Consider the following 26703-nt stretch of genomic DNA (forward strand, 5'->3'; position numbering starts at 1 on the left):
TACTATTTTAATCTTATAAAATTCTAGCTACCCTTTCTTTTAATGGGGTTTTGTAATATTTTTAAATTTTATGCTTAGTAGGATTTAGATATTTGTCTACCCATATTTGTAGCCAGAAGCCATCCAAAAATGTTTCTAGGGAAATACTACAGAGATATTCTAATGAGCGCTTCATTTTTAGCCATCCCACCAGTCAGCAAATAAACACTCATTCTAGGTATTCTGCATAGGACCTGAAAAGGTAGACACATTTCCTACCCTCAGTGTCTTACAATTTTGCATAAAATATGAAAATTAACCATTCAGTTGAAAATGCAGTAAGATTAAGTCTGAGTTAATCGCTATTTGGATGGCACAGACAATACATTTTAGGATGATAGCAAAAGGTGAGGCTGTGGTTGCCTGAAGGTCTTAGAAAACTTCTTGACTTTTTATAGGTAGATGGGACAAAAGGCCTGACTAAGGAAAGCAAATAAGCTAATGTGGCTGAAACAGAATTTAACAAAGTGAATATGTGGAAATAATGTTGACAGTGTTGATTTGAGTGAAGTAAGAGCTGACGTGAAAACTAGTTTAAGGAATTAGGATTCAGAAAGTCAATAAGCCATTGGAATGTTTGTTTATAAAGTCTTCATAATAACCTTATTGAGAAATTGAAAGAATGGCTAAGTAATCTGCCACCATTACTAAGTGTCAGAAATGGAATTTGAATACAGGGTGTATAGTTTCAAAACTCATTCTACTAACCACCACACCACATAGCCTCTTGGTAAAGGAAGGTTATCACTGGCAAACAAAGGGAGTCGAGAAATGGATGATGGTGTCAGCACATAGGAAGCTGAGAAGCATACACAACGAGAGCAGAAGCATGGGAAAGAATGGGAAGGAGTGTGAAGTTGTGTCTGAGAGGCAACCCAGCAGAGACGTTAGGAATTATGATCTGTAATAATGGAGCTGGGTGAAGGAGAAGTGAGAATAACTGATGGAGGAAAGTAGGATAGTCCATTGAGCTATATAGCGGGGAGTGGGGGGAAGGCAAAAAAACAATGGCCATCCTCAGAGGTAGACCAAAAGCTCTAGAAAGCAACTGGTAGAATTCTCAAACCCCAACTCTGGCCAAATGAGAGAGAAGAAGACAATTGTAGAAACACAAGTCCTAGCACTGGTAGGGGAGAGCTATGTGTGATTAGAAATGTCTTAGCAAATTTCAGAGTATATAAGTTGATTTCTCCAGAGCACAGATATTAATAGGGCTGGGAAGCCAGAAGAAAGGAGATGGTGAAGAAATCCTGGCATCTACTGAATTCCTACCACGGAGGCTGACCGAGGTGCCCTGAAGGGTGCAGGTCCCATTGAGGGGTGTTGGGAGACAACTTCATGGAAATGAAAACTTCTACAGAACTTAAAACACTGAATTGATCAGTTAAAACTATCTCACCTGTGCATTACCCAAAAACAATTCATGCACATCTTTAACCAGGTAGAGTAATAGATTCTTACTGCTTTAATTTGCCTAGAACACACTAGGCAATGAATAAATCTTTTTTATTAAGTTTTTATTTTAATTCCAGTATAGTTAACATGCAGCGTTATATTAGTTTTAGGTGTACAATATAGTGATTCAACGATTCCATACATCACCTAATGTTCATCCCGACAAACGCACCCCTCAATCCCCATCACCTATTGCACCCATCCCTCCACCTACCTCTCCTCTGGTGACCATCCGTGTATTCTGTACAGTTAAGAATCTATGTCTTGGTTTGTTTCTCTGTCTCTTTTTTTTTTTCCTTTGTTCATTTATTTCTTAAACTCCACATGGAGTGAAATCATATGGTATTTGTCTTTCTCTGACTGGCTTATCTTGTTTAGTGTTATACTCTCTAGCTTCATGCATGTTGTTGAAAATGGCAAGATTCCATTTTTGTTTATGGCTGAATAATATTCTGTTGGATACGTACAGCACATCTTCTTTATCCATTCATCTATCAATGGACATGGGCTGCTTCCCTAATTTGACCATTATAAATAATGCTGCTGTAAACACAGGGGTGCCGGTATCCCTTTGAATTAGTGTTTTTGTATTTTTTGGGTGGGTACCCAGTAGTGTACCTACCTATTTTTAACTTTTTGAGGAAACTCCATACTGTTTTCTACAGTGGCTGCCCAGTTTGCATTCTCACCAAAAGTGCAAGAGCATTCCTTTTTCTCCACATCCTTGCCAACACTCGTTGGTTTTTGTGTTTTAGATTTTAGCCATTCTGACAGGTGTGAGATAATATCTCATTGTAGTTTGGGTTTGCATTTCCTTGATGATGAATGATGTTGAACATCTCTTCATGTGTCTATCGGCCATTTGTGTGTCTTGTTTGGGGAAATATCTGTTCATTTTTAATTTTTAATTTTTATTTTTAATTGAATTATTTGTTTTGGGCTGTTAAGTTGATAAGTTCTTTATATATTTTGGATACTAAACCTTTATCAGATATGTCATTTCCAAATATGATCTCCCATTTTGTAGGTTGCCTTTTAGTTTTGTTTATTGTTTCCTTTGCTGTGCAGAGCTTTTTATTTTTATGTAGTCCCAATAGGTTATTTTTGCTTTTACCCCTTACCTCAGGAGACATATCTAGAAAAATGTTGCAATGGCCAATGTCAGAGAAATTACTGCCTGTGCTCTCTTCTAGTATTTTTATGGTTTCAGGTCTCACATTTATGTCTTTAATCCATTTTAATTTATTTTTCTGTATGGTGTAAGAAAGTGGTCCAGTTTCATTCTGCTGTCCAGTTTTCCCAGCACCATTTGGCAATCAGTAAATCTTCATCCCTCCTCTCTATGAATTCTTTATGAGATGATTTTAAGGACCTGGAACCCCAGGTTTGCATATGTTTATCAACAATTATGTGACTTTGGGCAATTTATTTTTTTAATCTTTAAATTTCTTTTCAAACATTTTTTTAAGTTTATTTTTAAGACAGAGAGAGTGGAGTGGGGCAGGGGCAGAGAGAAGGGGGGACAGAGGATCTGAAGCAGGCTCTGAACTGATAGCAGAGAGCCCAATGTGGGACTTGAATTCACAAACCATGAGATCAAGACCTGAGCTGAAGGCAGCCGCTCAACCAACTGAGCCACCCAGGCTCACCAAGGCAGTTTAAATCTCCGAAGTGTTCCTCGTTTTTCTTAGTAAAATAAGGAGGTTAGATTTTAAGTACTCTTTCAGGTCTAATATTCTTGGGTTCTCCATCTGTGCTTTGATAAATTCCAGCTCTCTTTGTTCACATCAATCCATTAATAAGTGTTATTCAGTGCTTACTGTGCACCCCTAGTACACTAAATACCTTCAAAGATCAGTCCGGCTCTAATGATTCTCTCTTTTGAATGTTTAAGCAATTGGTTGCAAACTTATTTAGCAATCAATCACCTACTGTTTGTTGTACCTCTTATGTTATCTTGTGTTATGTATTCCTTGTTTATTATTGAACACTTTTTAAAAAATATTCATGTACTTTATATTCTTAACTAGATTGTAAAATCACAAACTATATGTTACACTATACTTCTTGGTATCTTCTAGCTATAATATCTGGTACAAGGTTCTTAATAACTGCTGAATGGTCAATGAATAAATGATGAAGAGTGTTGATGCATGTTGCAGATAAATATATGGAAAATGTTTACTGATACTCAGTTATCTATCAGGCACCAAACTAGCTGCCAGGAGATTGAGACTAACTGCAAATAATGCTTGGCTTAAAGAAGCTTACAGAACCAGTATGGGGAGAAGACATGTAATAAATCAAAATAAAGGTGTTATTTTACTGAATGATATCCTAGAAATATACAGATTATCTATTTTAAAGCCTTAAATAACTTACTCAGAAATTAATTGTGACTTTTGTTGCTATTTTATGTGAACTTTATTTAATTATATGTAAAAGGCCTTTCTAGACCTTCAGCCACTAATATTAATTACATTAAAATAAAGTATGATACATGTAGATAAAAATTATTGAATCTTGATTCAAGTGTTGAAAGTAGGTGATGGGCATGTAGCCATACATATTACTATTCCCTTTCCTTTTCATATGTTTGAAAATATCTAGAATACACATGAAAAATAAGTCACAAATAACATTAATAGAAAAATTCCAATTACTTATGAAATAGAAACTGAGGTTTCAAAATATGGTTTTGTTTTTAGATTGAAGATGCTCAAGTTCAAGACACTGGTCGTTACACTTGTGAGGCAACAAATGTTGCTGGAAAAACTGAGAAAAACTATAATGTAAACATTTGGGGTAAGTGTGATTATATGTAATTCCTTCAAAATCAATCATAGGTAGACTTCCTGAACCTAAGCATATTGGTTATTAGAACTTTGACATGGGACACTTCTCCTCTCCTGCCTGAGCTTATACCTTTAGTTCTTGCAACCAGGATCTTCTAACGATCGAGCTTTCTCCATGAACTGATGATGGCTGGATCAATTGAAAGAGGTCAGAAGGCCAAATCATGCACATGGATTTTGTGTGTGACAGAGAGAACACCTGTGCTTGCTTGGTGGTGGGATTACTCTGCTGACCAGTGAGAAAGCTGTCCTCACTTGAAATTCTACCATTTGTTACCAACTAAGATGATTCCTAGGAATTATCACAACTGTACTTGGCTATGACTATCTGCTAATTGTTAAAAAGTGCTCCAATTTCCAGTATATTCACCTTTATTTTATTTACTTGTTTAAATTCACTTATAACGTATCATGCCACATTTCTTCTATTGTATTTGTTTAAACTTTTTAACTGTTGAGATCATGAGCTGAAATTTATCTTTGATTTATAAAAGTTTATTCGAAACCACATTTTTAAAATCCAAATAGGTAGAAGAAGTAATTTGATTCCAGTGGAGAGCACATATCTTTTAAAACTTCAAAACCCTGAATTTATATGTAGAAAATAATTAATTATAAATCATTATCATTGAGGACGGTTATGAGAAGTGCTATTATTCACCCTGTGAAATGACTAATTTACCTTTAAAGAGTAAAATTTACTAAATAGTAAATTTATTTACTACATATTAGTTATATATCATTAACATCTATCCCTACCTCCTTCCATCCTTTTTCTTCCTCCATTGCTCCTTCCCTTTCTTTCTCATTTCTTTCAAATGGGAAAAATATTCTTGTAACTCCCAGTCTGGACAAGACACTGAACTAAGTGTTGTCAAGTAAAGAAAGTGTTGTCAAGTGTTGAAAAAAAAGAGAAAAATTAGAGCTGATGATCAGTTAGAAAGTGAGGTGAGAAATTCATTTTTGCAATGGTATATTGAAGATGTGTATAGAGTGTCCCTGTGAAGCTGTCCTCTGTGCAGTCAGGAATACAGGCCTATAATTTAGGAGAGAGAGAAAAAAGAGTTAAAATGTAAAGGTGGAGACATGAGTATATATGTGGCAGTCAAGATCCCATAGAGAATAAGAAGAATGTGCACAGAAGAACACTGTAGACTCTCACACATACAATATAAAAAAAGAGACAGAAAAAGAAACACAAAGTGAGAAACTGAGAAGGAGCAGTCAAAGAGGTAGGGGAAAACTTGTGTCATGGAAACTGAGGACAATGGTGTTCCCAAAAGAAAAACATGGACAACAAATGAGTTGGACATATGGATGGGTAGGTGCATGAATGAATAATGTCACATATTGCAGAGAAATTAGACATGAACTACAAAATGTAGTTTACAGAAGAGAACAATGTCCCTTTAAAGGAAAGCAATTTAATAGGGGAAAGCAGAATGCAGTAAATATAAGAATAAATGATTGAGGGGAGAAAGTTGAGACATCAAGGATAAATTCACTCAAAAAAATATTTATCATGTGCCTCTGTGTTCTAGGCACTATGCCTCATGTAGTCACAGAGAAGTTAATGAGAAAGACAAAGCCACTGGTCACACAGAACATGTAGCCTGCTGCTACATAAATATCTTTAAATAGACATTTAAAATTAAACCTCCTAAGAGATCATAGGAGTATTTGTGGGAAGACATATCAGGGCTCATGACATCTAATTGAGATTTTAAGGATAAGTAGGCATTAGCTCTCTGAAGAGGATGGAAGCATTACAAAGACCTGGAGAATACTGTCTGTGTTCACTGAGACAAACATCATTCACTATGGAGCCTGGTATGGAGCTGAGGAGAATGAGAAGATCTTGGGTAGAAAAGGTTAAAAAGGGAAGATTGAAAAGAATGTCTAAAACCAATTTTTAAAGTAGGTATTTGATTCTTAAAGTGATAGGATACCATTTGAAAGGATTTATAGAAGGACTGGGGTATTCAGATCTGTATTTTGGGAATAAAACATATAAACTCTATTAGTATTTAAGAAATTGAATTAACAGAATTAATTTATCACGTGGAGAGGTGTGAAAACAAGAAGAGTAAAGGATGGATGTCACTGTGGGTTGGCCCTCTGGGCCATGTGGACAGTAGTGCCCTTTTCTCAGAGAAGGAAGGTGACTGAATTCAGTTGTGGGCAAGATGAGTTTGAAAGTGCCTCTGAGGCATCCAGATAGAGATGTTTAGTAGTCCGATAAAAAAGTCTAGATCTCAGAGGAGGTCTACATTACAGATACAGATTTGCAAGTATTTATGTCAGTGGAAGCCACAGGAGTAGAGAAGGGTAGCATTTAGGTTGGAGAGGGTATACTTATAGTAGTGGCAATCTGTGTAATTGTCATTTTCTTCTGTAGAACTTTCTATCTGTGGTATAGGTGATGCAGAGTAAACTATACGATTCATCCAGAGAAAGAGAGTTGTCAAATAGGAAGGGCAATAGTGCAAGGCAGTTGAGAATATTGACAAAGGAGTAGTTGAAATTATTGATCATGAAATCTAAGCTAGATAGAGAAGTCAGTAAATAAGAGTAGGCAGCTGGATTGGGAGGTTCCTGAGAGGTGAAAAGACTTGAGATTCAATTAAGTCAATGAAATGAGAATTGGGAATAATAGAGTGAAAGAGCTACAAGGACGGAGCAGTAGGAGAAACGTAGAAGAGGAACATGAGGGAGAAAGGGATGAGCAAATCAAGGAAGTGGCGTCACGGTGGTTTGACTGGATATACATGTAGATGTTGAGTTCATACAGAATAATGGCAGATCTCCATGTGAAGAAGGATAGAAACAAGTGTCAAATTCTTCAATGAATACAAAAACAATGCTTAAGGGTGCCTGGGTGCTCAGTTGGTTAAGCATCTGCCTCCTGATTTCAGCTCAGTCATGATTTCATGGTCATGAGATTGAGCCCCACCCACATTGGGCTCCATGCTGAGCGTGGAGCCTGCTTAAGATTCTCTCTCCTCCTCCCTCCCAACTTCCCTCGAAAAGAAAAGAAAAGAAAGAGAAGAGAAAAGAAAAGAAGAAGAATGGTGGGTTCACAGATGATGGTGAGGGAGAAAGAGAAGTAAATTGATGGCATGAGGCTCAAAGGAATAGGCTTTCACGTGGGGGTGGTTGAAGTTGAACGATGACTGGAAGCTGGATTGAGGGGTGAGGAGGATTCTCCCACTCCTCAGCTCCCAGGAGCTTGGAAAGCAAGCATCTGTCACCTGATAATACTGCAGCCAGAGAAGGATCTTGAGAGCAGAGTTCAGCCAGCAAATGCGGACTCAGCCTCCTTGAGAGAACCATGGGTAGTCAGGGTTCACTTGAAAGGTTCCAAAGAGAAACTAGAGGACAGTGGGGAGGAAGGCTATGCATTCTAGACCAGGTAACATAGCCATTTCTTAGATCCAACCCCTTGTGTCTGTTCTTTACTACAACGTTGTAAGCGTGATATTTTCCAGTTCTCTTCAGCATCTGAGACATCAGAACTGGCTTGGCACAAATGACAGTTAAGTTTAAATTTGGTAGGTGCTTTAGATTTTGATGCAAGAAGTCTACTTATCTGTAATACATTTGCTTCTTTTTAGCCGCTCTGGATATTTTGTTAATTAAGTTTCTATCAGTGAAAACGGGAAGTCTGCTAATAGGTATTTAGTCTACATCTTACAGTTGACTTTTAATGTGGTATTGATATGTCAGCATCAAGTGCTAATTACTTCCTTGTGTCATTTGAGTGAGAACCTTTTTTTTTTTTAATGTAAAGTATTACGGAAGTTTTATGTTAAGTTAATGTAAAAATTGTCTTTTTTCATCTTTCAGTACCACCAAATATTTATGGTTCTGATGAACTTGCTCAACTTACAGTCATTGAAGGGCATCTCATTAGTTTACTGTGTGAATCAAGTGGTATTCCACCCCCAAATCTCATTTGGAAGAAAAAAGGTCAGTTTTCACCCTTAACATTTATAAAATTAAATATAAATGTTAAATGAATTTATATTTTATATGACAAACATGTCACTTTATTAACAATTTCCCTGGGGTCTGCATACTAAAATACTAGATAGCAGGATTGCTTTATTTTAAATGTATAGCATGTGATACTTTTAGTATCTAGCTGAAATCTTTAGTTTTGAATCTGTTCTCCAGAAAAAAAAATAATTTTCTGTATTAGTTGATTGCTTTTTAATCAAACGCATTATAGAGTGGTTCTAATGATCAAGAGTCCACCATTCAAAGAAGTCTTTTTTCTTCTTCAGAATAGCTTTAAAAAATATTTTCTATAACAAGCAACTTTGCTGTATTTGTGACAATTTTGCAGTGTTAGGATTGAATTCTGCAGTTGAACAAACTTTCAACTTACTCATCAACAAATATTTATATGTATCCATTACCTATCAGAGAGATCATGTATATTTTTAGTTGACTTTTAAAATCATTTTTGTGGGGCACCTGGATGGCTCAGTGGATAAGCGTCCAACTTCAGCTCAGGTCATGAGCTCATAGTTCATGGGTTCGAGCCCCACATGGGGCTCTGTGCTGACAGCTCAGAGCCTGGAGCCTGCTTCAGATTCTGTATCTCCCTCTCTGTCTGTCCCTCCCTTTCTTGCTCTGTCTCTCTCTGTCTCTCTCTGTCTCTCTCTCAAAAATAAACATTAAAAAAATTAAATTAAAATCATTTTTACTGTTTTAATATTTTACTTTATTTTTCTGTTTTCTTTCAAATGCAATATTGATTGAAAGAAAAATTTGCAGAAGATAATCTTGATAAATATCTTCTCTTCTTTCTCTTCCTCATGCTCCTTCTTGTCTTGTTTTTCTTCTCCTCGTTCTCCTTTTCCTTCTTCTGTTTTCCCTCTCCTTCCTTCTCCTCCTCCTTCTTTTTGCATAGGATTGTTTTGCAGTGTCATCTGCCTTTTAGGTACTTGAACTAGGACGTAAATAAATATACTTATCAGAGTATATACACAAAATGTTGTATGTTTTTGCTTCATATTCTGCCATTTTGTTTTCTTTTCAGGCTCCCCAGTGCTGGCTGATTCTGCAGGGCGAGTCAGAACTTTATCTGGAGGCAGACAGTTACAGATCTCAATTGCTGAAAAATCTGATGCAGGGCTATATTCATGTGTGGCATCGAATGTTGCTGGAACTGCAAAGAAAGACTACAGTCTGCAAGTTTACAGTAAGTTATTGACTAACCAGACTTTGGCACAATTTTCTTTTAACCTTTCTGTCTTTCCTATTTACTTTTTCTTTATATCTTTAAGATACATTCAAGGCAGTGTGATTATAATATACCTATCATGAGACCCACAAATTTAAATTGTGCTGACATAAACAAAAAACAGTTGCTTACTTCTGTTATTTATTTAGCAATACAGCTGTCTACTCTGCATCAGCTTGCCAATGGCAGACGTATCGATCTGGTTGTATTGTGTTGTGGGCAGGATAGTGGATGTGTGGAATGGGGAGAGATAGCATTGTATCATAGGGTATATTTGCAGTATGTAAAACTACCTTATTTTAAAGATTAACTTATATATGATTTGAATGTTTTAAATATTTAAATTATCTCATTTAACTTTTACATGAGCTATGATAGGAAGCAAAATTAATGCCTCCATTTAAAAGTGTGGAAACCATAGAGGTTTCCATGACTGGCCAAGGTCACACAGCTCGATTGTGGTAGAAGTGGCACTAGAACACAAGGTTACTAACACTGGCCCATTTTTCTTCCCCCCCACACATATTTATTAGTAATGGTCTAATTTTTTTTCTTAGAATCAGTATCAGGTAAATTTAGCTGCAAAACTACAGAATAACTGGCGGTCAGTGGCTTAACCAATTAGAGACTTATTTTCTCATATAATGAGAAGCCCGAGGTTGGCAGTCACTGAGGTTGGTCAGAACCTTAACTCATATCAGGACAGGAGGGCGAGGATTCTCCTGGCCCTTCCTTTGTGGTATCAACATCATTGCTGCAACTGTGGTATCAAGTCCACATTGAAGGCAAAAATAAAGGTAAGGAGTGGTATTTTTTCCTTTCATCAGGAGAGCAAAAGTATTCCAGACCCATTCCCCTCACCCCCTATGCCTACCCAGCCGATCTTTATTTAGATTTTATAGGCCTGAATTGATTCATGTGACCACCTCAAGTTTTAGCAATAGTCTCAGCTTTTCCAGCTCCCATAGTGGAAGTTAGAAGGAAGAAAGGAATTCATTGTGAGCGAGGCTCCTGTATCTATTTTAATGTTAGTCCTAGGAAGACTTCTGTAAATTAGGGCTATGAATGACAGGTTCAAATATTTGTGTAACTTGTCAAAAAGCAGGGAAAGTAGCAAACACAGAATTCTTTTTTTACTGTGTTGATAGTTTATTCTAAGCATGAAACCATTTAGAAACATTGGAGAAGAATTCAACATCTCAATATAGCAGTGCTGTCTGTTAGCTTTGGGTCTCTTCTTTAGTAGTTAATATTCGACATCAAAAATGAATTTAACTTTGATAATAATTCCTATGCAAGACTTGAAGCAGACATTTCCTACTTTATTATTTTTTTTCTTTTTTCTTTAGTTCGACCAACAATATCTAATAGTGGCAGCCACCCTACTGAAATTATTGTGACTCGAGGGAAGAGTGTTTCCTTGGAGTGTGAGGTGCAGGGTATTCCTCAACCAAAAGTGACCTGGATGAAAGATGGCCGCCCCTTGACCAAGGGAAGGGGAATGGAAATATTGGATGAAGGTCGCATCCTTCAGCTGAAGAACATTCATGTATCTGATACAGGCCGTTATATGTGTGTTGCTGTGAATGTAGCAGGAATGGCTGACAGAAAATACGACTTAAGTGTACATAGTAAGTATAAAGAAGCTCAATAAGTCTATTCACTGGCTCTTATAGTCTATAGCATCCTGGATAGGAGATTTAAACCTTCTGTGTTGAGTCTTTTATTTATAGCCTATGATTTTCTACATATGTACCTCTTTTCTGGATCAGTCCCGTCATTTATCCTTCTATACCTGACCTCCCATTTCTTAGCTTGCTGAAACAGGCATATATTGGATAATCTATTAGAAAAGCACATAGTGAAGTAGATATGATTGTCTAATTATCTTCTTCAAGTACTTTTGGTCCAGTGCTATCCCAAGTAATATTCCTTAAGTCTGTTTTCCAAATTTGCTGTCTTGGTTTGAACAAGCCTAGGTTCTTTAGAGCTTACGGACTCAGTATCAGTTGTTCATGAGTTTTACCAAAGTCAGCTTTAATATTTTAATTATTGAATCATGGATGTCAATACGAATACACCAAACATACATGTACTCAGGGACAGTTTTTTGTATGCATGTAATTTGAATTGCAATTTTAATTTTTTCTTTGTTTTTTTTTAATTCAGTTTATTTAAACAAAAATAATTTGCCACCCCACCCCCACACACACACACCACACACACACCTTTGACACCCATCAGTCTATTCTCTGTGTCTATAAACTTGGTTGTATTTATTTGTTTGTTTTTAGATTCCACATCTAAGAGCTATCATACAGAATTCGTCGTTCTCTGTCTGACTTATTTCACTTAGCATAATGCCCTTGAGGTAGTTTTGTTCTTTTTTTATGGCTGAACAATAATCCATTGTATATAAATCCTTTAATTTCTTTATCTATTCATCCATCAATGGACACAGGTTGTTTCCATTGCTTGGCTATGGTAAATAATGCTGCAATGAACATGTGGGGCATATATTTTTTCAAGATAGTATTTTCATTTTCTTCATATAAATACCTAGAAGTAAATTGCTGAATCACATGGTGGTTCTATTTTTAATTTTTTAAGGAACTTCAGAAAACCTGTTTCTCATCATGGCTGCACCAGTTTACATTCCCACCAACAGTGCACAAGCATTCTCTTTTCTCTTCATCCCCCCTCATTGTTATTTTTTGTCTTTTTGATAATAACCTTTCTAACAGGTGTGAGGTGATATTGCATTGTGCTTTTGATTTGTATTCCCTATTGATTAATAATGTTGAGTACCTTTTCATGTACCTATTGGCCATCTGTATGTCTTTTTTTTTTTTTTTTTTTTTTGATGTTTATTTTTGAAGGAGAGAGAGACAGAGCGTGAGGGGGAAGGGGCAGAGAGAGAGGGAGACACAAAATCTGAAGCAGGCTCCAGGCTCTGAACTGTCAGCACAGAGCCCAACACAGGGCTCAAACCCATAAACCACGAGATCATGACCTGAGCCAAAGTCGGAGGCTTAACCAACTGAGCCACTCAGGCGCCCCTGTATGTCTTTTTTTTGGAAAAATGTCTATCCATATACTTTTCCCATTTTTAATTGGATTGTCTGTTTTGGGCTATTGAATTGTATGAGTTCTTTATATATTTTGTATATTAACACCCTATCATATATATGATTTACAAGTAATTTTTCCTGTTTGGTAGGTTGCCTTTTCATTCCGTTGATTATTTCCTTTGCTGTGCAGAAGCTTTTTACTTTGATGTAGTCCCAATAGTTCATTTCTGCTTTTGTTGCTTTTGTTTTTGGTGTCACATTCAAAAAATCATCTTAATATCCTATGTCAAGGGGCTTACGGTCTATGTTGCCTTCTAGGAGTTTTATGTTTTCATGTCTTGCATTCAAGTCTTTAATTCATTTGAGTTAGTTTTCATGTATGGTGTCAGATAGTGGTCCAATTTCATTAGTTTGCATTTGGCTATCCAATTTTCCTAGCACCATTCATTGAAGAGACTGTCTTTTCCCCATTGGATATTCCTGGCTCCTTTGTCATGAATTAATTGACCATATATGAGTGGGTTTGTTTCTGGGGTCTCTATTCTGTACCATTGATTTTTGTGTCTGTTTTTATGCCAATACCATGCTGTTTTAATTGCTATAGCTTTGTAGAATAGTTTGAAATTAAGTAGCGTGATGCCTCCAGCTTTGTTCTTTCTCAAGATTGCTTTGGCTATTTGGGTTTTTTTGTGGTTCCATATAGATTTTCGGATTGTTGATTCTATTTCTGTGGAAAATACCATTGGAATTTTGATAGGGATTGCATTGAATCTGTAGATTAGTTAGTATGGACATTTTGATAATATTAATTCCTCAATCCTTTTATTTGTGCCTTCTTCAGTTTCTTTCATTATTGTCTTATAGTCTTCAATATACAGGTCTTCTGGTTAATTTATTCCTATGTATTTTATTCTTTCTGATACAATTGTAAGTGGGATTGTTTCTTTGTTTCACTCTCTGATACTTAATTATTAATGTATAGAAATGCGATAGATTTTGTGTATTGACTTTGTATCCTGCAACTTTAATGAATTCATTTATTAGTTTTAACGGGTTTTGGATGGAATCTTTAGGAATTACAATTTTTAAACCTATAGAAACAATGATAAATTTAATAGACACAATCTTATAAGTTGAATCCAATTAGGACATGCACAACATCCAGTATTAATAACCTGTGGTTTGCAGCCAGTGTATGAGCCAAAGTTAACAGAATCAGAATGTAAAAGAAAAGAGGTTTCAATATAAAGCATCTTTTTCTGTTAGATTACTTTTAATTTTTAGGATTAGAATTATTTGTTAGAAAATTCTGCCCATAAGGAGGTCATAAATCCATATTAGAGATTTATCAGACAAGATGAATGACTCAGAAAATCATTCACCACCAAGAGAATAATGGCGTGAAAGTCATTTACTGCTATGAGTGGGGAAAAAGTGACATTTTTTACCTCCAGCAAAGTCACACTAAAAATACTGCTGCTACTAAAAGCTCATTGTTGTGGTTGCTTATTTTGCTTACTGTTCACCAGAAAATGGAAGTCTAATTATTAGCCATAGGCTGTTGAGGATTTGGTTTTTGATATATATTAGCTACTTTATTTTCCTTTTCTTGTTTGTTTTATCTTACAGCCCCTCCAAGCATCATAGGAAACCATGGGAAACCTGAAAATATCAGTGTCGTGGAAAAGAACTCAGTGTCCCTGACTTGTGAAGCTTCCGGAATTCCCCTGCCTTCGATTACCTGGCTTAAAGATGGGTGGCCTGTCAGCCTTAGCAGTTCTGTGAGAATTCTCTCAGGTATTAGGAATTTTCATAGCCTGATAATCTGGATGGCTTCCTATGGCTACAGTTTCTCCTTAATTTCTCTCTTTTATTTTTTCTTTTTGATCTAATTGCTTACTATATTGCTGGTCATATTAAGAAAAAATATTTAGAAGGACATCAGAAGCTCTATGAAAAGGGGGAAAAATCTGTAAATATCTCTAGATCCTTTTAAAAAAGAAATCACGGCCCTTTCTTATTACTTAAATCATGGGGATGTCAGAATATTCATGCTACAGTAAGTACCAATCAATTTGAAAAGTGAGGAACGAAGAGAAATACTGAAAATGAAGCCAGAGTCTAGAATGAATCATATTTTATAACAAATCTCCATAACCAAGGATTTCATTTGAGTGAGTTTTATATTTTCAGGATGGGTTAGTTTCCTATGAGCTAGGACTTTATCATTAATGTAAAAGGGATATTCAGCTTCTCCCTCATCTGATTATGTAAAAAAATCTATTAGTTTGTCCTTTATAAACCAGGGTAAGCATGCAGAGAGGTGTCTCAAGGCCATGCCACAGGAGTCTGCGCTTAGCTCTTTTAGGAATGAGTCTGTGCTTCACTCTTTAGGTCTTACACAGACCAAGAAAACAATCTTGCCAAGCTGTGGTTAATAAAGGGCTTGGATACTGAGAAGAATACATAATATGCTGAATGAAGGCATCTGAATTCAAACACACCTCACCCTGAAACTTTTGAGTTAAGCCTAACAAAATGAAGTTAAACTTCTGCACTTACATTAAAAGCATGATGATGGGGGCATCTGGATGAGTCAGTCGGTTAAACTCCCAACTCTTGGTTTTAGCTCAGGTCATGATTTCACGGTTTTGTGAGTTAGAGCCCTGAATCGGGCTCTGAGCTGCTAGCACAGAGCCTCCTTAGGATTCTCCCTCCCTCCCTCCCTCCCTCCCTCTCTCTCTCTCTCTCTCTCTCTCTCTCTCTCTGTCTCTCTCTGCCCCTCCCCCACTTGCGCTGTCTCTCTCTCTCAAAATAAATAAACTTAAACATTTTTTTAAAATGATGAAAATTAGGGTGAAATATAGCTTCAGAATTTTTCAAGAAGAGCTCTGAATTGTGTTTGTGATTCAGTATACATTAACAGTGTAATGTGGTCATCAAGAAAATAAATCCAGTATTTTGCCACATTAATAAAAGATATTTTCATTAATTAAAAAAAAGAAAGAGACCAATTGTATTCTGGACTTAACTTACTCACTAGGAAGACTGGAAGGACCTATTGATAATATTTTTTAAAAAAGGTAACCATGATAGTACATTATTGCAAAATAATTTACATTTCTGATTGTATTTAAGGTGGAAAAATAAACCGTATGTAACGTTATGGTTACATAGTGAAAATTAAATTTAAAGAACCATGGTGCAGAAAAGAATTATGTTGGTTGTGTCTAGTTCCAGAGGCTAAAAGTAATGCCAGTTTATGGAAGATTCTAGGGACAGATTTGGGTCTGAATATAAACAATTTAAAAAATAGTTATATTGTTAAAAGTTAAGATGAACTATTCTTAAGAGTAAGTGACCTCTTGCCTCTAAATTTGTTCAAAGTTTCAATTCCCACTTTTGAAGACTTTTTCAGATAAGATCCTTTCCTAGTTTTGAATTTGTTCTAAATATCCTAAGGTCCCTCTGTTTTTTTAAGGTGTTGGTCTATAAATGATAGGACCTTGATGAAGAATTTATATTGCTATAATTATTGTATTTATTGCCTATAATACTCACTAAATTTACAATTCCAAAAAAGTTACTTTGTTAACTTCTATTTCTTCACCTATAAAGTGAAGATATTAATAATATTTGCCTCTTAGGGCTTTTGTAAAGTTGAAATGAGTTCATATATGTAAATCAGTTAACACAAGCATCCGATACATGTTCAGTATTGCCATAGACAGTCAAGTAAAAGGTTTGGGTGTCCCTGTCCTGGGAAATTTTCCTATTTCCTTACTATATTACTTTCCTCTGCACAGGAGTCCTAGTCTCTATTGATCTTAGGAAATGCATATGAATGACAAAGGCTTTATTACAATTTAGCTACCAAAAACCTGAACACATTATCTTCTTGTCTTGAAATTATCCTCATAGTTTTGGCTTCTTTTTTTTTTTTTAATTCTCAATTGCTGAAAAAGTAGGAACTCTTTTTAAATATAATAGCTACACCAGGGCTCCTGAAATGAAAAAGGCGAGATAGTAGTGATGTACTGCTATCACAAAGAGTGATATGCTCTGGCTTATTCTAGATTTACAGGAGTGGTGTTTTGGTTTTATTTAGTCTTGTTTTGCTTGACAAGCAGCTGGAGATCCCCGAGTGAACACATTAAAAGTATTTGACCTCGTGGCGTTGCCAAAAGAGTCATTCAGTTTTACAGTCTGAACATGTGTATTGTGCAATAGATGAATGAGAATCAGATGAATGGCATATGACTTGCTTGGTCCTTGGTCTGCTGCACACTTCTGTTTCATTAAGATTAGTTCTCCTGAGACTAAGTACAGATTTTCTGAAAGCAATATGTTTGTGAAGGTCATTGTTTTGAAGTTATCTGCCAAGAACAGATAGCTGCTATAAAAATTTAATAGGTACAAGAAACATCTCCATTTAAGTACAACTTATCGTCAGATCTTTTGTTTCTCACTGGATTAAGTGAGAGGACCAGGAAACAAAAGAAAGATCATGAGATTTAGGAGGTTAAGGTTTGCAGAGCTAGAAATAACTCATAAAAGTTGTATTGTGTTAATATCTCTCAGCTGGAATCATATTATGGTCTCACTAACTTGGCGGTGAGTACCTGAATCCCTGCCGAATTAACACAAGTTTTTTTGACATGTTTACATAATTTCTGTATTTAACTTTCTTTATTTAAATTCAGTTCAGAAAAAAAAAAAAAAGATTGAATTCAGGTTACCAACTTTGTCTAAATAAGTTACTACCTAGCTCGCCTTTCAACGGGTTGAAGATAGGAAGGTTGCTTACAGGAAAAGCTCAGTGACATCTTGTGTTTATAAAAACAAAGCAGATGGACTCTCCTGAGAAATCCAGAGCCAGGTGAATATTTACATGAAAATTCCATGTTTAACCATTTCCATTTTTTTAGTTCAAATTCAGAGTACTAAGCAAAAATGTACCAGGTAGAAAAGTATTACAAAATCTAAGACATGAGTTACTTTTTTTTCCTTAGAATGTACTTCTCAAATGGTTTCAAGGACTCTCCTCTCAGTGTGCCTTAGTTTTCTTCAAGCTTTGCTTCAGCCCATTTACTGGCTCCTCTTCCTTTGTCCTTCAGGGTGTGACTAGACCCTTCAGCATATCAGAGCCTCCCTCTCAGTCTACAAGCATTTCATAGATGCAGAATCTTTTGTCCCTACATAGAAGTACAAAACATAAAATGTAACAAAAGCAGAGTTGTGCTAGTCAGTCAAGTGACGCCCACAGACTTTGATCGAAATGATTCTAGGACTCCATGATACTCAGGTGAAGACCAGTAGTTGGTCTTCATGGTTTCCCCCATTCCTTATAGAGTGATGTCACCATAGTCTGGGTTACTTGTGTAGTTCTCTTTCTCACATTCCCATTTCATATGCCCAGTGGCAAACTGGGAATCTTTTCCTAAATGTCCTCTCACAGTTGTCTTTCTAAAGCACAGATCACATCATGACGTTTTTTTGTTTACACACTTCCATAGCTTTTAGTGAGCACGATAAAGTCCCAATTCCATAGCAAAGCATTCAAGGGGCCAAAGCGTCTGGCCCTACTCCAACTAGTCTTATCTCTTAATATTGGCTTCACCTGCTCTGATTCTTTTTTTTTTTTTTTTTAGAGAGACAAAGAGGGAGTGAGTGGGGAGGAGGGACAGAGAGAGAGAGAGAGAGAGAGAGAGAGAGAGAGAATCTCAAGCCGTCTCCACCCTCAGCTCGGAGCCCAATGCAAGACTCAGTCTCATAACCCTTGGATCATGACCTAAGCTGAAATCAAGAGTCGGACACTCAACCTACTGAGTCACCCAGGCTTCCCTCACCTTTAAAGTACCACAACCCACATCTGTTTTCTCCTGTACTACCTCATTCATAGTCTACTTAACACTGGTTTCTCTCAACTCCTCTATGTGTTAGCGTATACTTGCCTTTTAAGATTATGTTCAAACATCGCCTCTCTGAAACTCTGTTTCTTGCCTGCTGTCACCTAGCATTGTATTTATGTTTTTATCCATTCAACCAAAAAATTATTCTGAATTACCTTTTCTGTTTTATATAGACTTAAAACATGATTTAAAAAAGATACTTGACTTAAATGAATGTTTAAGGCCTTTGAAGCATATTGACTGAATTTTATCTAAATTGAGCATTAGTTGGCCAACTTGTAAAGTTATCGATTTCTTTTTGAGTCATCTGGTGGTTTGCTTCTCTAGGAGGCAGGACTCTGCGGTTGATGCAGACCAGAATAGAAGATGCGGGACAGTATACTTGTGTTGTAAGAAATGCAGCTGGTGAAGAAAGAAGAATCTTTGGGCTTTCAGTACTAGGTATTTTTATAATTTTCAGTTGGCTTAATGCATTCTGTATATACATTTAAAATTTATCTACAGCTTGATCTCACATTCATATATTCTTTGGCCCCTGGGCTGATACTTTTGGCAATAATTCAGTGTTAGAATAATTTTGGATGTAATTAGTTGGATTAAAATGCCTGAAATGCCATGTCTTTTCAGTTCACAATTGTTCAACAATATTTTAAGACTCTGATAACTTGTTTCATGTGAATATTTATCAGAGTTACAGTGGGAGAAATAAATGTCTAATAAATGTTCTTATCAACTTGTTGGCATTTTTATCCAGACTTTATAACTTATGTTACAATAAAATTCATTATAAGTGAATTCATGGCATATAACTTTATACTATATCTAAAAATTGGAATTGATCAAAATAATGTTATGACATTATTCTAGTAAACAAATAATGAGAATTTGGGGATTTGTTTTAAAGGTTATAGCTTATAAAAATATAAACAAAGATGCTTATAAAATAATAATCCTGCTGTTAGAATAGTTGCTTACTTTTTCTGTTTTTTTCTGCATTTAACTTTTTTTTTTTTTTAGTGCCACCTCGCATTGTGGGCGAAAATACATTGGAAGACATGAAGGTCAAAGAGAAACAGAGTGTTACACTGACTTGTGAAGTGACAGGTAAGGGACTTAGCTCTTGTATTCCTGCTGTTCCTCCACTCACTGATTATTTATTGCCTCCACTATGTATCTTAATTAGTTGAGAAAAAAGTCAAACTACTATCATAAGCATTTGAAATTGAATTCTAGTTGAGTAGAGCCAATAGAAGTATAAGAGGAAATTTCTAAGATTCTCTGGAGATGAGAATATTCCAGGGTGCCTGGGTAGCTCAGTCGGTTAAGCATCTGACTCTTGATTTCAGCTCAGGTCATGATCTCACCGTTTGTGAGATCCAGCCCTGTATCAGGCTCTGCCCTGGCAGCGCGGAGCCTACTTAGGATTCTCTCTCTCCTTCTGTCTGCCCCTCCCCCTCTCAAAATAAATAAATAAGCTTTAAAAAAACAAAAGAATACCCCTACACTGAGGAAAGGAAGGAAGAAGGGGTGGGTGGGGGAGAAAAGAAAGACACATAGGTCTTTTCTTTCAATTCAATAAATTATTGTCTTTTTAAAAATTCTGCTTCTCCTTGTATATAGAGAAACAGAAAAGATGTATACAATATATGTATATACATATATACACACACATACATAGATAAAGAAAGTGTGATGTACACACACACACACACACATTTTCTTTATCCATTCACCTGTCAATAGACACTTAAGTTGTTTTCATATTTTACCTATTGTGAATAATACTGCAGTAAACATGGGAGTACAGATATCTTTTTAAGACAGTGGCTTTGGTTTTTTTTAAATATATCCTCAGAAGGAGAATTGCTGGATCATGTGGTATTACTATTTTTAATTTTTTGAGATCTCCACAATGTTTTCCAAAGTGGCTGTGCCAATTTACATTCCCACCAACAGTGCACAATTGTTCCCTTTTCTCACATCCTCCTCAATACTTGTTATCTCTTGTCCTTTTGATAACAGTCATTCTAACAAGTGTGACGTAATATCTCACAGTGGTTTTGATTTGCATTTCCCAATGATCAGTGATGTTGAACATCTTTTCATGTACCTGTTTGTCATCTGTATGTCTTCTTTGGAAAAAAATGTCTATTCTGGTCCCTTGCCGATTATTAAATTTTATTATTTGTTGTTATTTGCTATTAAGGTCTTTATATATTCTGGATATTAATCCCTCATCAGATATGTGGTATGCACATGTTTTCCCCCATTCCATAGGTTGCCTTTTTATTTTGCCAATGATTTCTTTTGCTGGGCAGAAGCTTTTTAGTTTAGGACTCCCATGTCATAGACTCTGGGTCTGGAGTTCTCTCTTGTCCAGCAAGAGAGTGGATGCAGGTTTGAAATGCCAGAGAGGGTAATGTCCAAGAGGAGACAAGAGCCCTGAATAAGGGTCCTTGCTCTGTTTTTATTAGGATCAGAAATCTTACCAGCGTGATGGGCATGCACAAAGAGACAATGAAACTGTGAACATTAATTCATGGGCGTGGGGGAAAGTGGGTTTGAAGATATGCAGTGTTAGGGGTTTGGGTCAATACAAAATAAAATTCTGGTGCTGGGTGGAAGGTTGTTTACAGCAGATGTGAGGCACCGCCTCTGTTTACCTAAACTGGCCTAGGGACAAGAAAGAGCATGCTACTTCAGGGTTAATAAGACACCGTTCTTTTGCTAATTAGCTCCACTACAGGCAACTTGCCCTGCTGTGGTCTATAGCCTTGTTTATCTGTTTTTGTCCTTCCTTCCAGTGAAAGCAGCTTTCTGCTATTGTACTAAATTGGAGGGTGTTTCTGCTCTGAAACCTAATCTTGTTTACCTCATCTTGGATGTTTTCATCCTGAGATTTCCTGTTCCTATACCTTTGTCCTATTCTGAGGGCCTTTGCCCTGTTCACCTAATCTTGTTTACCCAAACTTGGGTGTGTTCATCTTGTGGCTTTCTAATTCTTTATGCCTTGTTAACCCATCAGTGCAAGCTCAGGGAATTCCTAAGCTTATTCCCTACAGTTCCCCCTTTTTTTGTTTTTCTTGGTTCTTCTAGTTTAGTGTTTGAGGACCGTCATAATGAGCTCCTGGTCCTTTTGCTTTTGGATGGTTTGGAGGGTGATTCTGCAAATACGTAAAAAGAGACACAGTAAAAGCATTCCACTTCCCAGAGTTATCTACAGTTTAAGATGAGTGCTGGCTGTAAGTGAGAAAGGATTTAGGTCACGCCACATTGCCCAGGAATCAGCCCACTCATTTTTAAGTTAGTCTTCTGCATATTGTAGCCTGTTGATACAAGTTATATCTAAGTTTTCTATATTGTTAGAGAGGTAGGAAGAAAAAACACTGTGAAGGTGTGTCTGGACAGCATCCCAAGCTTGGGAGTGATTATAAGGAATGCCAGTCATGCAAATATGCTGGTAGTTAGAGTCGCAGGACAGTTTAGAGTGAAGGAACAAGGCCTCCTGTCTTTTTCCAATAAATTCCACTGCAGCCTCAAGAGCTTTGAGGCAGGCCAAAACTTGTCTATCAATAGAAGTTTGACTTATAAATTCTTTGGTAGTGTTGACCATAAACTTATTAAGGACATGGGCTGTTTGGATAGTATGATGCAGGAGATTCCAATAACAGTGGCAGAGACCATAGCGCCTACTGCTGCTAGGATGCCCATGATTAACAGGGCAACAAATCTTTTTTGCCTTACCAGTGTTGAACAAACTTGGAAAGTGTGCCTAGTCCTGATGGATGCATATAGGGCTCAGAGCTATTACAGGAACCCAGGCCGAGATGTGCTAAGTACTGATAAAGAGGAGATATTTAATTGGGTAATGTTATAATTATTTATGCAGGACATAAACCAGCCCTGGGAGGTAGAGATACTGTAATTATTTTCTAGTTGTTTGATCTGTAAAGTGGAGGTAGCAAAGAGAACATAGGGAGAAGGGACACAAGTAGTGGTCCGTGCAAATTAATGGTTGTTCAAGAAAGCCCAAGTTATGTTAATATGTCGATTTACATAAATTTCACCATGGCTAACAGTACAAGTGAAGAAGGGAAGGCCTAGCTTACAAAGATTAATAAGCCGGTCCTTTTAATTTCTCTTTATGTGCATTAATTAAAGGGCCTGACAAGCTCTGTCTTTCCAGAAAATATTGTCCCTACTAGACTGGTCATAGGATATGGTCTTATTTGAATATTTTGTTTCAAGGTGTCCTCTAGGACCCCTTCAATAATATAGTCCAATTGCCCCAGCGAAGATTATGCTCAATCTCTCCATAACAGGTTGTCCAAGGAATATTATTCCAGGGGTGGTCTGAATATTTGAGACTAGAGCAAGTTATAACATTAGGAGTGTGAGATATGTTTGTTTTTTGAGGTAAATCAAAGCTTGTGGCTGACAAAAAGGTAAAATTCTCTGGCCTTGTAGAGGTTTTGGGCTGTACACATAAAAGCCAGTTAATTTTTAGTTTGCGACAAACAGATAAATTGCTAAATTTAGTAACACACACAGGAGATGCTGGAAGAAGCCACCATTGAGGCCTTGGCATATAAAGCCAATACTCTTGTTCAGTTTGGAAGGGCCGGTTAAGATTGGCTCCTTCCATGAACTCTGCCATTATTGCTAATAGAAATATCCCAGGCTACGAGTGTTAAGCTATCAAATATAGGTAGGTTAAGGAGATGAGCCCAATATGAATATTGAGCTCAGCCTGGACAAATGAGGTCAAGGAGAAGAATCAGGGTTACATATATCAAATTCTTGTTAATGATGGAGATCATGGCCATCAGATGCGAATTAGGGGCATATGCAATATCATTGTGTTGTAAGAGGATGACAGCCTGGTTAGACAGGCGTTTAAGGCTTCCCCATGTTATATCAGGGGCAAAAAACTTGTGTTTGTGGCTTCAGGATGAGGAGTCCATGAAGAGGCTTCTTCCATCTTGAAAAAGGGGGGCAGTGGTTGCTCATTCAGAGTCATTCTCTGGATGTCCTAGTTCACTGGAAGATATCCTGGGGGTCTCCACTATGGCATGGTACAGCTTCACCAACCAAGAGGGAATCCACAGAGGTCCAGAATCTGAAAGAACACAAGCATATCCTCGACCCCAGGTGAGAAGTTCAGTGGGCCCAGTCCGTGTGAGCCCCCCTTTGGGGATTTTGGATAGCACCACCATAGGGTGAGAGGGTTTATCTGATTTTGAAGAATGTCATTCAGCTGCAGTTAGTACTTGAGGATTAAGATTTTAAAAGTTAAGAGTAATCACAGCACTATCAAGAAGGAGCTGAGGTTATAATGCAGACAGCCAGGGGTATCTCCCCCCTTTTTGTTTGTTTGTTTGTTCTTTTACATATTTTTGAGCATAATACGTGTTCATTTTATAATTGCTTGGCCTTGTGGATTATAAAGAATGGGTAATTCCAACCAAGGCTTAAATAAAAAAAATTAAAAGGATGTGTTGTCCTGTTGTTTTACCCTTTTTGTTAAAATTATATTTATTTATTTACTTATTTTACTTATTACCATTAACAAAAATGTGTTTTCATTTTTTAGATCTTACATATCTCTTACTTTTTTTATATATGAAGTTACTTATTTCCATTAGCCCTAATTACATACAGCAGAATTTTAACTCTTAGAAACCTTAGTCTCCAGTGAAAACTAGGTAGTAACCAATTGTGAACTGTTATATCAGAAATTTTTTAGGTGGCAGACTTATGAATCCATTAGGCATAAAGTATGTTTTTTTAATGGATTTAAATATTCTTAGTTTGGGGTTTTTTTTTTGCCATAAGACATCAGAAGCATAAACCTATGTTTAGTAAGCAATGCTTCAGCAGTCCATTTGATTTGGAAGAACCCTAAATGTCTGATGAACTTAATTTGATTTAACATTTAAGCAAAATGTTCAAGTTTTAGGTTACCAAAGACCCTGAAAGCTATTTTAACAATTATTCATGAAAACTATGAGACAAAGTTAACCATTTACTCTAAGTCATCCTCTTGCTAACAAATTGGAACAGAAATAACAGGAGCTTAGTTGACCTTCAGTAAACCTTAGTAGAATTAAGTTTTATTATTTAATTCCCTGAGCTTGCACCGATGGGTTAACAAGGCATAAAGAATTAGAAAGCCATAGGATGGGGCACTTGGGTGGCTCAGTCGGTTGAGTGTCCAACTTCAGCTCAGATCATGATCTCATGGTTTGTGGGTTCGAGCCCCGCGTTGGGTTTTGGGCTGACAGCTCAGATCCTGCAGCCTGCTTCAGATTCTGTCTCTGACTCTTTCTGCCCCTCCCCTACTTGTGCTCTGTCTCTCTGTCTCTAAAATAGATATTGACCTGTAGTTTTCTTTTCTTTGGTATCCTTACCTGGCTTTGGTATCAGGGTAATGCTGGCCTCCTCTTCAATTTTTGAAAGAGTTTCAGAAGAACTGTTGTTAATTCTTCTTTAAGTGTTTGGTAAAATTCACCAGTGAAACCATCTGATCTCTGCTTTTCTTTATTGCAAGGTTTTTGATTATTGATTCAGTCTCCTTACTCATTGGTCTGTTCAGATTTTCTGTTTCTACATGATTCAGTCTTGGCAACTTATATGTTTTCAGGAATTTGTCTTATTTATTCTAGGTGGTCAAGTTTGTTGGCAATAGTATTAATAGTACTCTCTTATAATCCTTTGTATTTCTATAGTATCAGTTGTAATGTCTCCTCTTTCATTTATAATTTATTTATTTGGGTCTTCTGTCTGTCTTTCTTAGGACAGCTAAACATTTTTATTTATCTTTCCAAAGAACCAGTTCTTAGTTTTGTTAATCTTTTCTATTGTTGTCCTATTCTCCATTTATTTCTGCTTTAGTCTTTATTATTTCCTTCCTTCTGCTAACTTTGGTCTTAGTTCTTTTTTTTCCCCTAGTTCCATGATGTGTATAGTTAGGTTGTTTATTTGAGATTTTTCTATTTTTCTATGTATGAGTTTTTCAATATAAGCTTCTGTCTTAAAACTGCATTTGCTGCATACTAAAAATTTTGATATGTTGTGTTTCCATTTTCGTTTGTCCTAAGATACTTTTTCATTTCCCTTTTGATTCTCTCTTTTATCCATTGGTTATTCTAAAGTGTACTGTTTAATTTCCATGTATTTGTGAATTTTCCAGCTTTCCTTCTGTTAATGGTTTGTACTTTTATACCATTGTGATAAGAAATGATACTCTGTATGATTTTTCTTTTTTTCTTTTTTTTTTGACTTGTTTTATTTTTATTTTTTTAAAATTTACATCCAAATTAGTTACCTTATAGTGCAACAATGATTTCAGGAGTAGATTCCTTAGTGCCCTTTACCCATTTAGCCCAACCGCCCTCCCACAACCCCTCCAGTAACCCTCAGTTTGTTCTCCATATTTACGAGTCTCTCTGTTTTGTCCCCTTGCCTGTTTTTATATTATTTTTGTTTTCCTTCCCTTACGTTCCTCTGTTTTGTCTCTTAAAGTCCTCATATGAGTGAAGTCATATGATTTTTGTCTTTCTCTGACTAATTTCACTTAGCATAATACCCTCCAGTTCCATCCACATAGTTGCAAATGGCAAGATTTCATTCTTTTTGATTGCCAAGTAATACTCCATTCTATATATATATATATATATATATATATATATATATATATATATATATACACACCACATCTTCTTTATCCATTCATCCATCGATGGACATTTGGGCTCTTTCCATACTTTGGCTATTATTGATAGTGCTGCTATAAACATGGGGGTGCATGTGTCCCTTCAAAACAGCACACCTGTATCCTGTGGATAAATGCCTAGTAGTGCAAATGCTGGGTCGTAGGGTAGTTTTATTTTTAGTTTTTTGAGAAACTTCCATACTGTTCTCCAGAATGGCTGCACCAGCTTGCATTGCCACCAACAATGCAAGAGATCCTCTTTCTCCGCATCCTCGCCAACATCTGTTGTTGCCTGAGTTGTTAATATTAGCCATTCTGACAGGTGTCAGGTGGTATCTCATTGTGGTTTTGATTTGTATTTCCCTGATGATGAGTGATGTGGAGCATTTTTTCATGTGTCAGTTGG

At 36.5% G+C, this 26703-nt stretch overlaps 1 protein-coding gene across 4 annotated transcripts in view; it reads left to right on the plus strand.

Moving 5' to 3' along the window:
- HMCN1 (hemicentin 1) overlaps nt 1–26703 on the plus strand; it is a 495740-nt gene that overhangs the window by 343975 nt on the left and 125062 nt on the right. For all 4 annotated transcript variants that reach the window (XM_053909192.1, XM_019426820.2, XM_019426835.2 and 1 more), the window contains 7 exons: nt 4203–4299; nt 8196–8318; nt 9397–9558; nt 10950–11231; nt 14301–14468; nt 18911–19024; nt 19601–19687. In XM_053909192.1, the coding sequence (XP_053765167.1) occupies nt 4203–4299; nt 8196–8318; nt 9397–9558; nt 10950–11231; nt 14301–14468; nt 18911–19024; nt 19601–19687 (1033 nt within the window). The remainder of the gene's footprint in view (nt 1–4202; nt 4300–8195; nt 8319–9396; nt 9559–10949; nt 11232–14300; nt 14469–18910; nt 19025–19600; nt 19688–26703) is intronic.

The sequence above is a fragment of the Panthera pardus genome, unplaced genomic scaffold (assembly GCF_024362965.1).
Source record: "Panthera pardus isolate Hobbes unplaced genomic scaffold, ASM2436296v1 HiC_scaffold_21, whole genome shotgun sequence".
NCBI classification, from domain to species: Eukaryota; Metazoa; Chordata; class Mammalia; order Carnivora; family Felidae; genus Panthera; species Panthera pardus.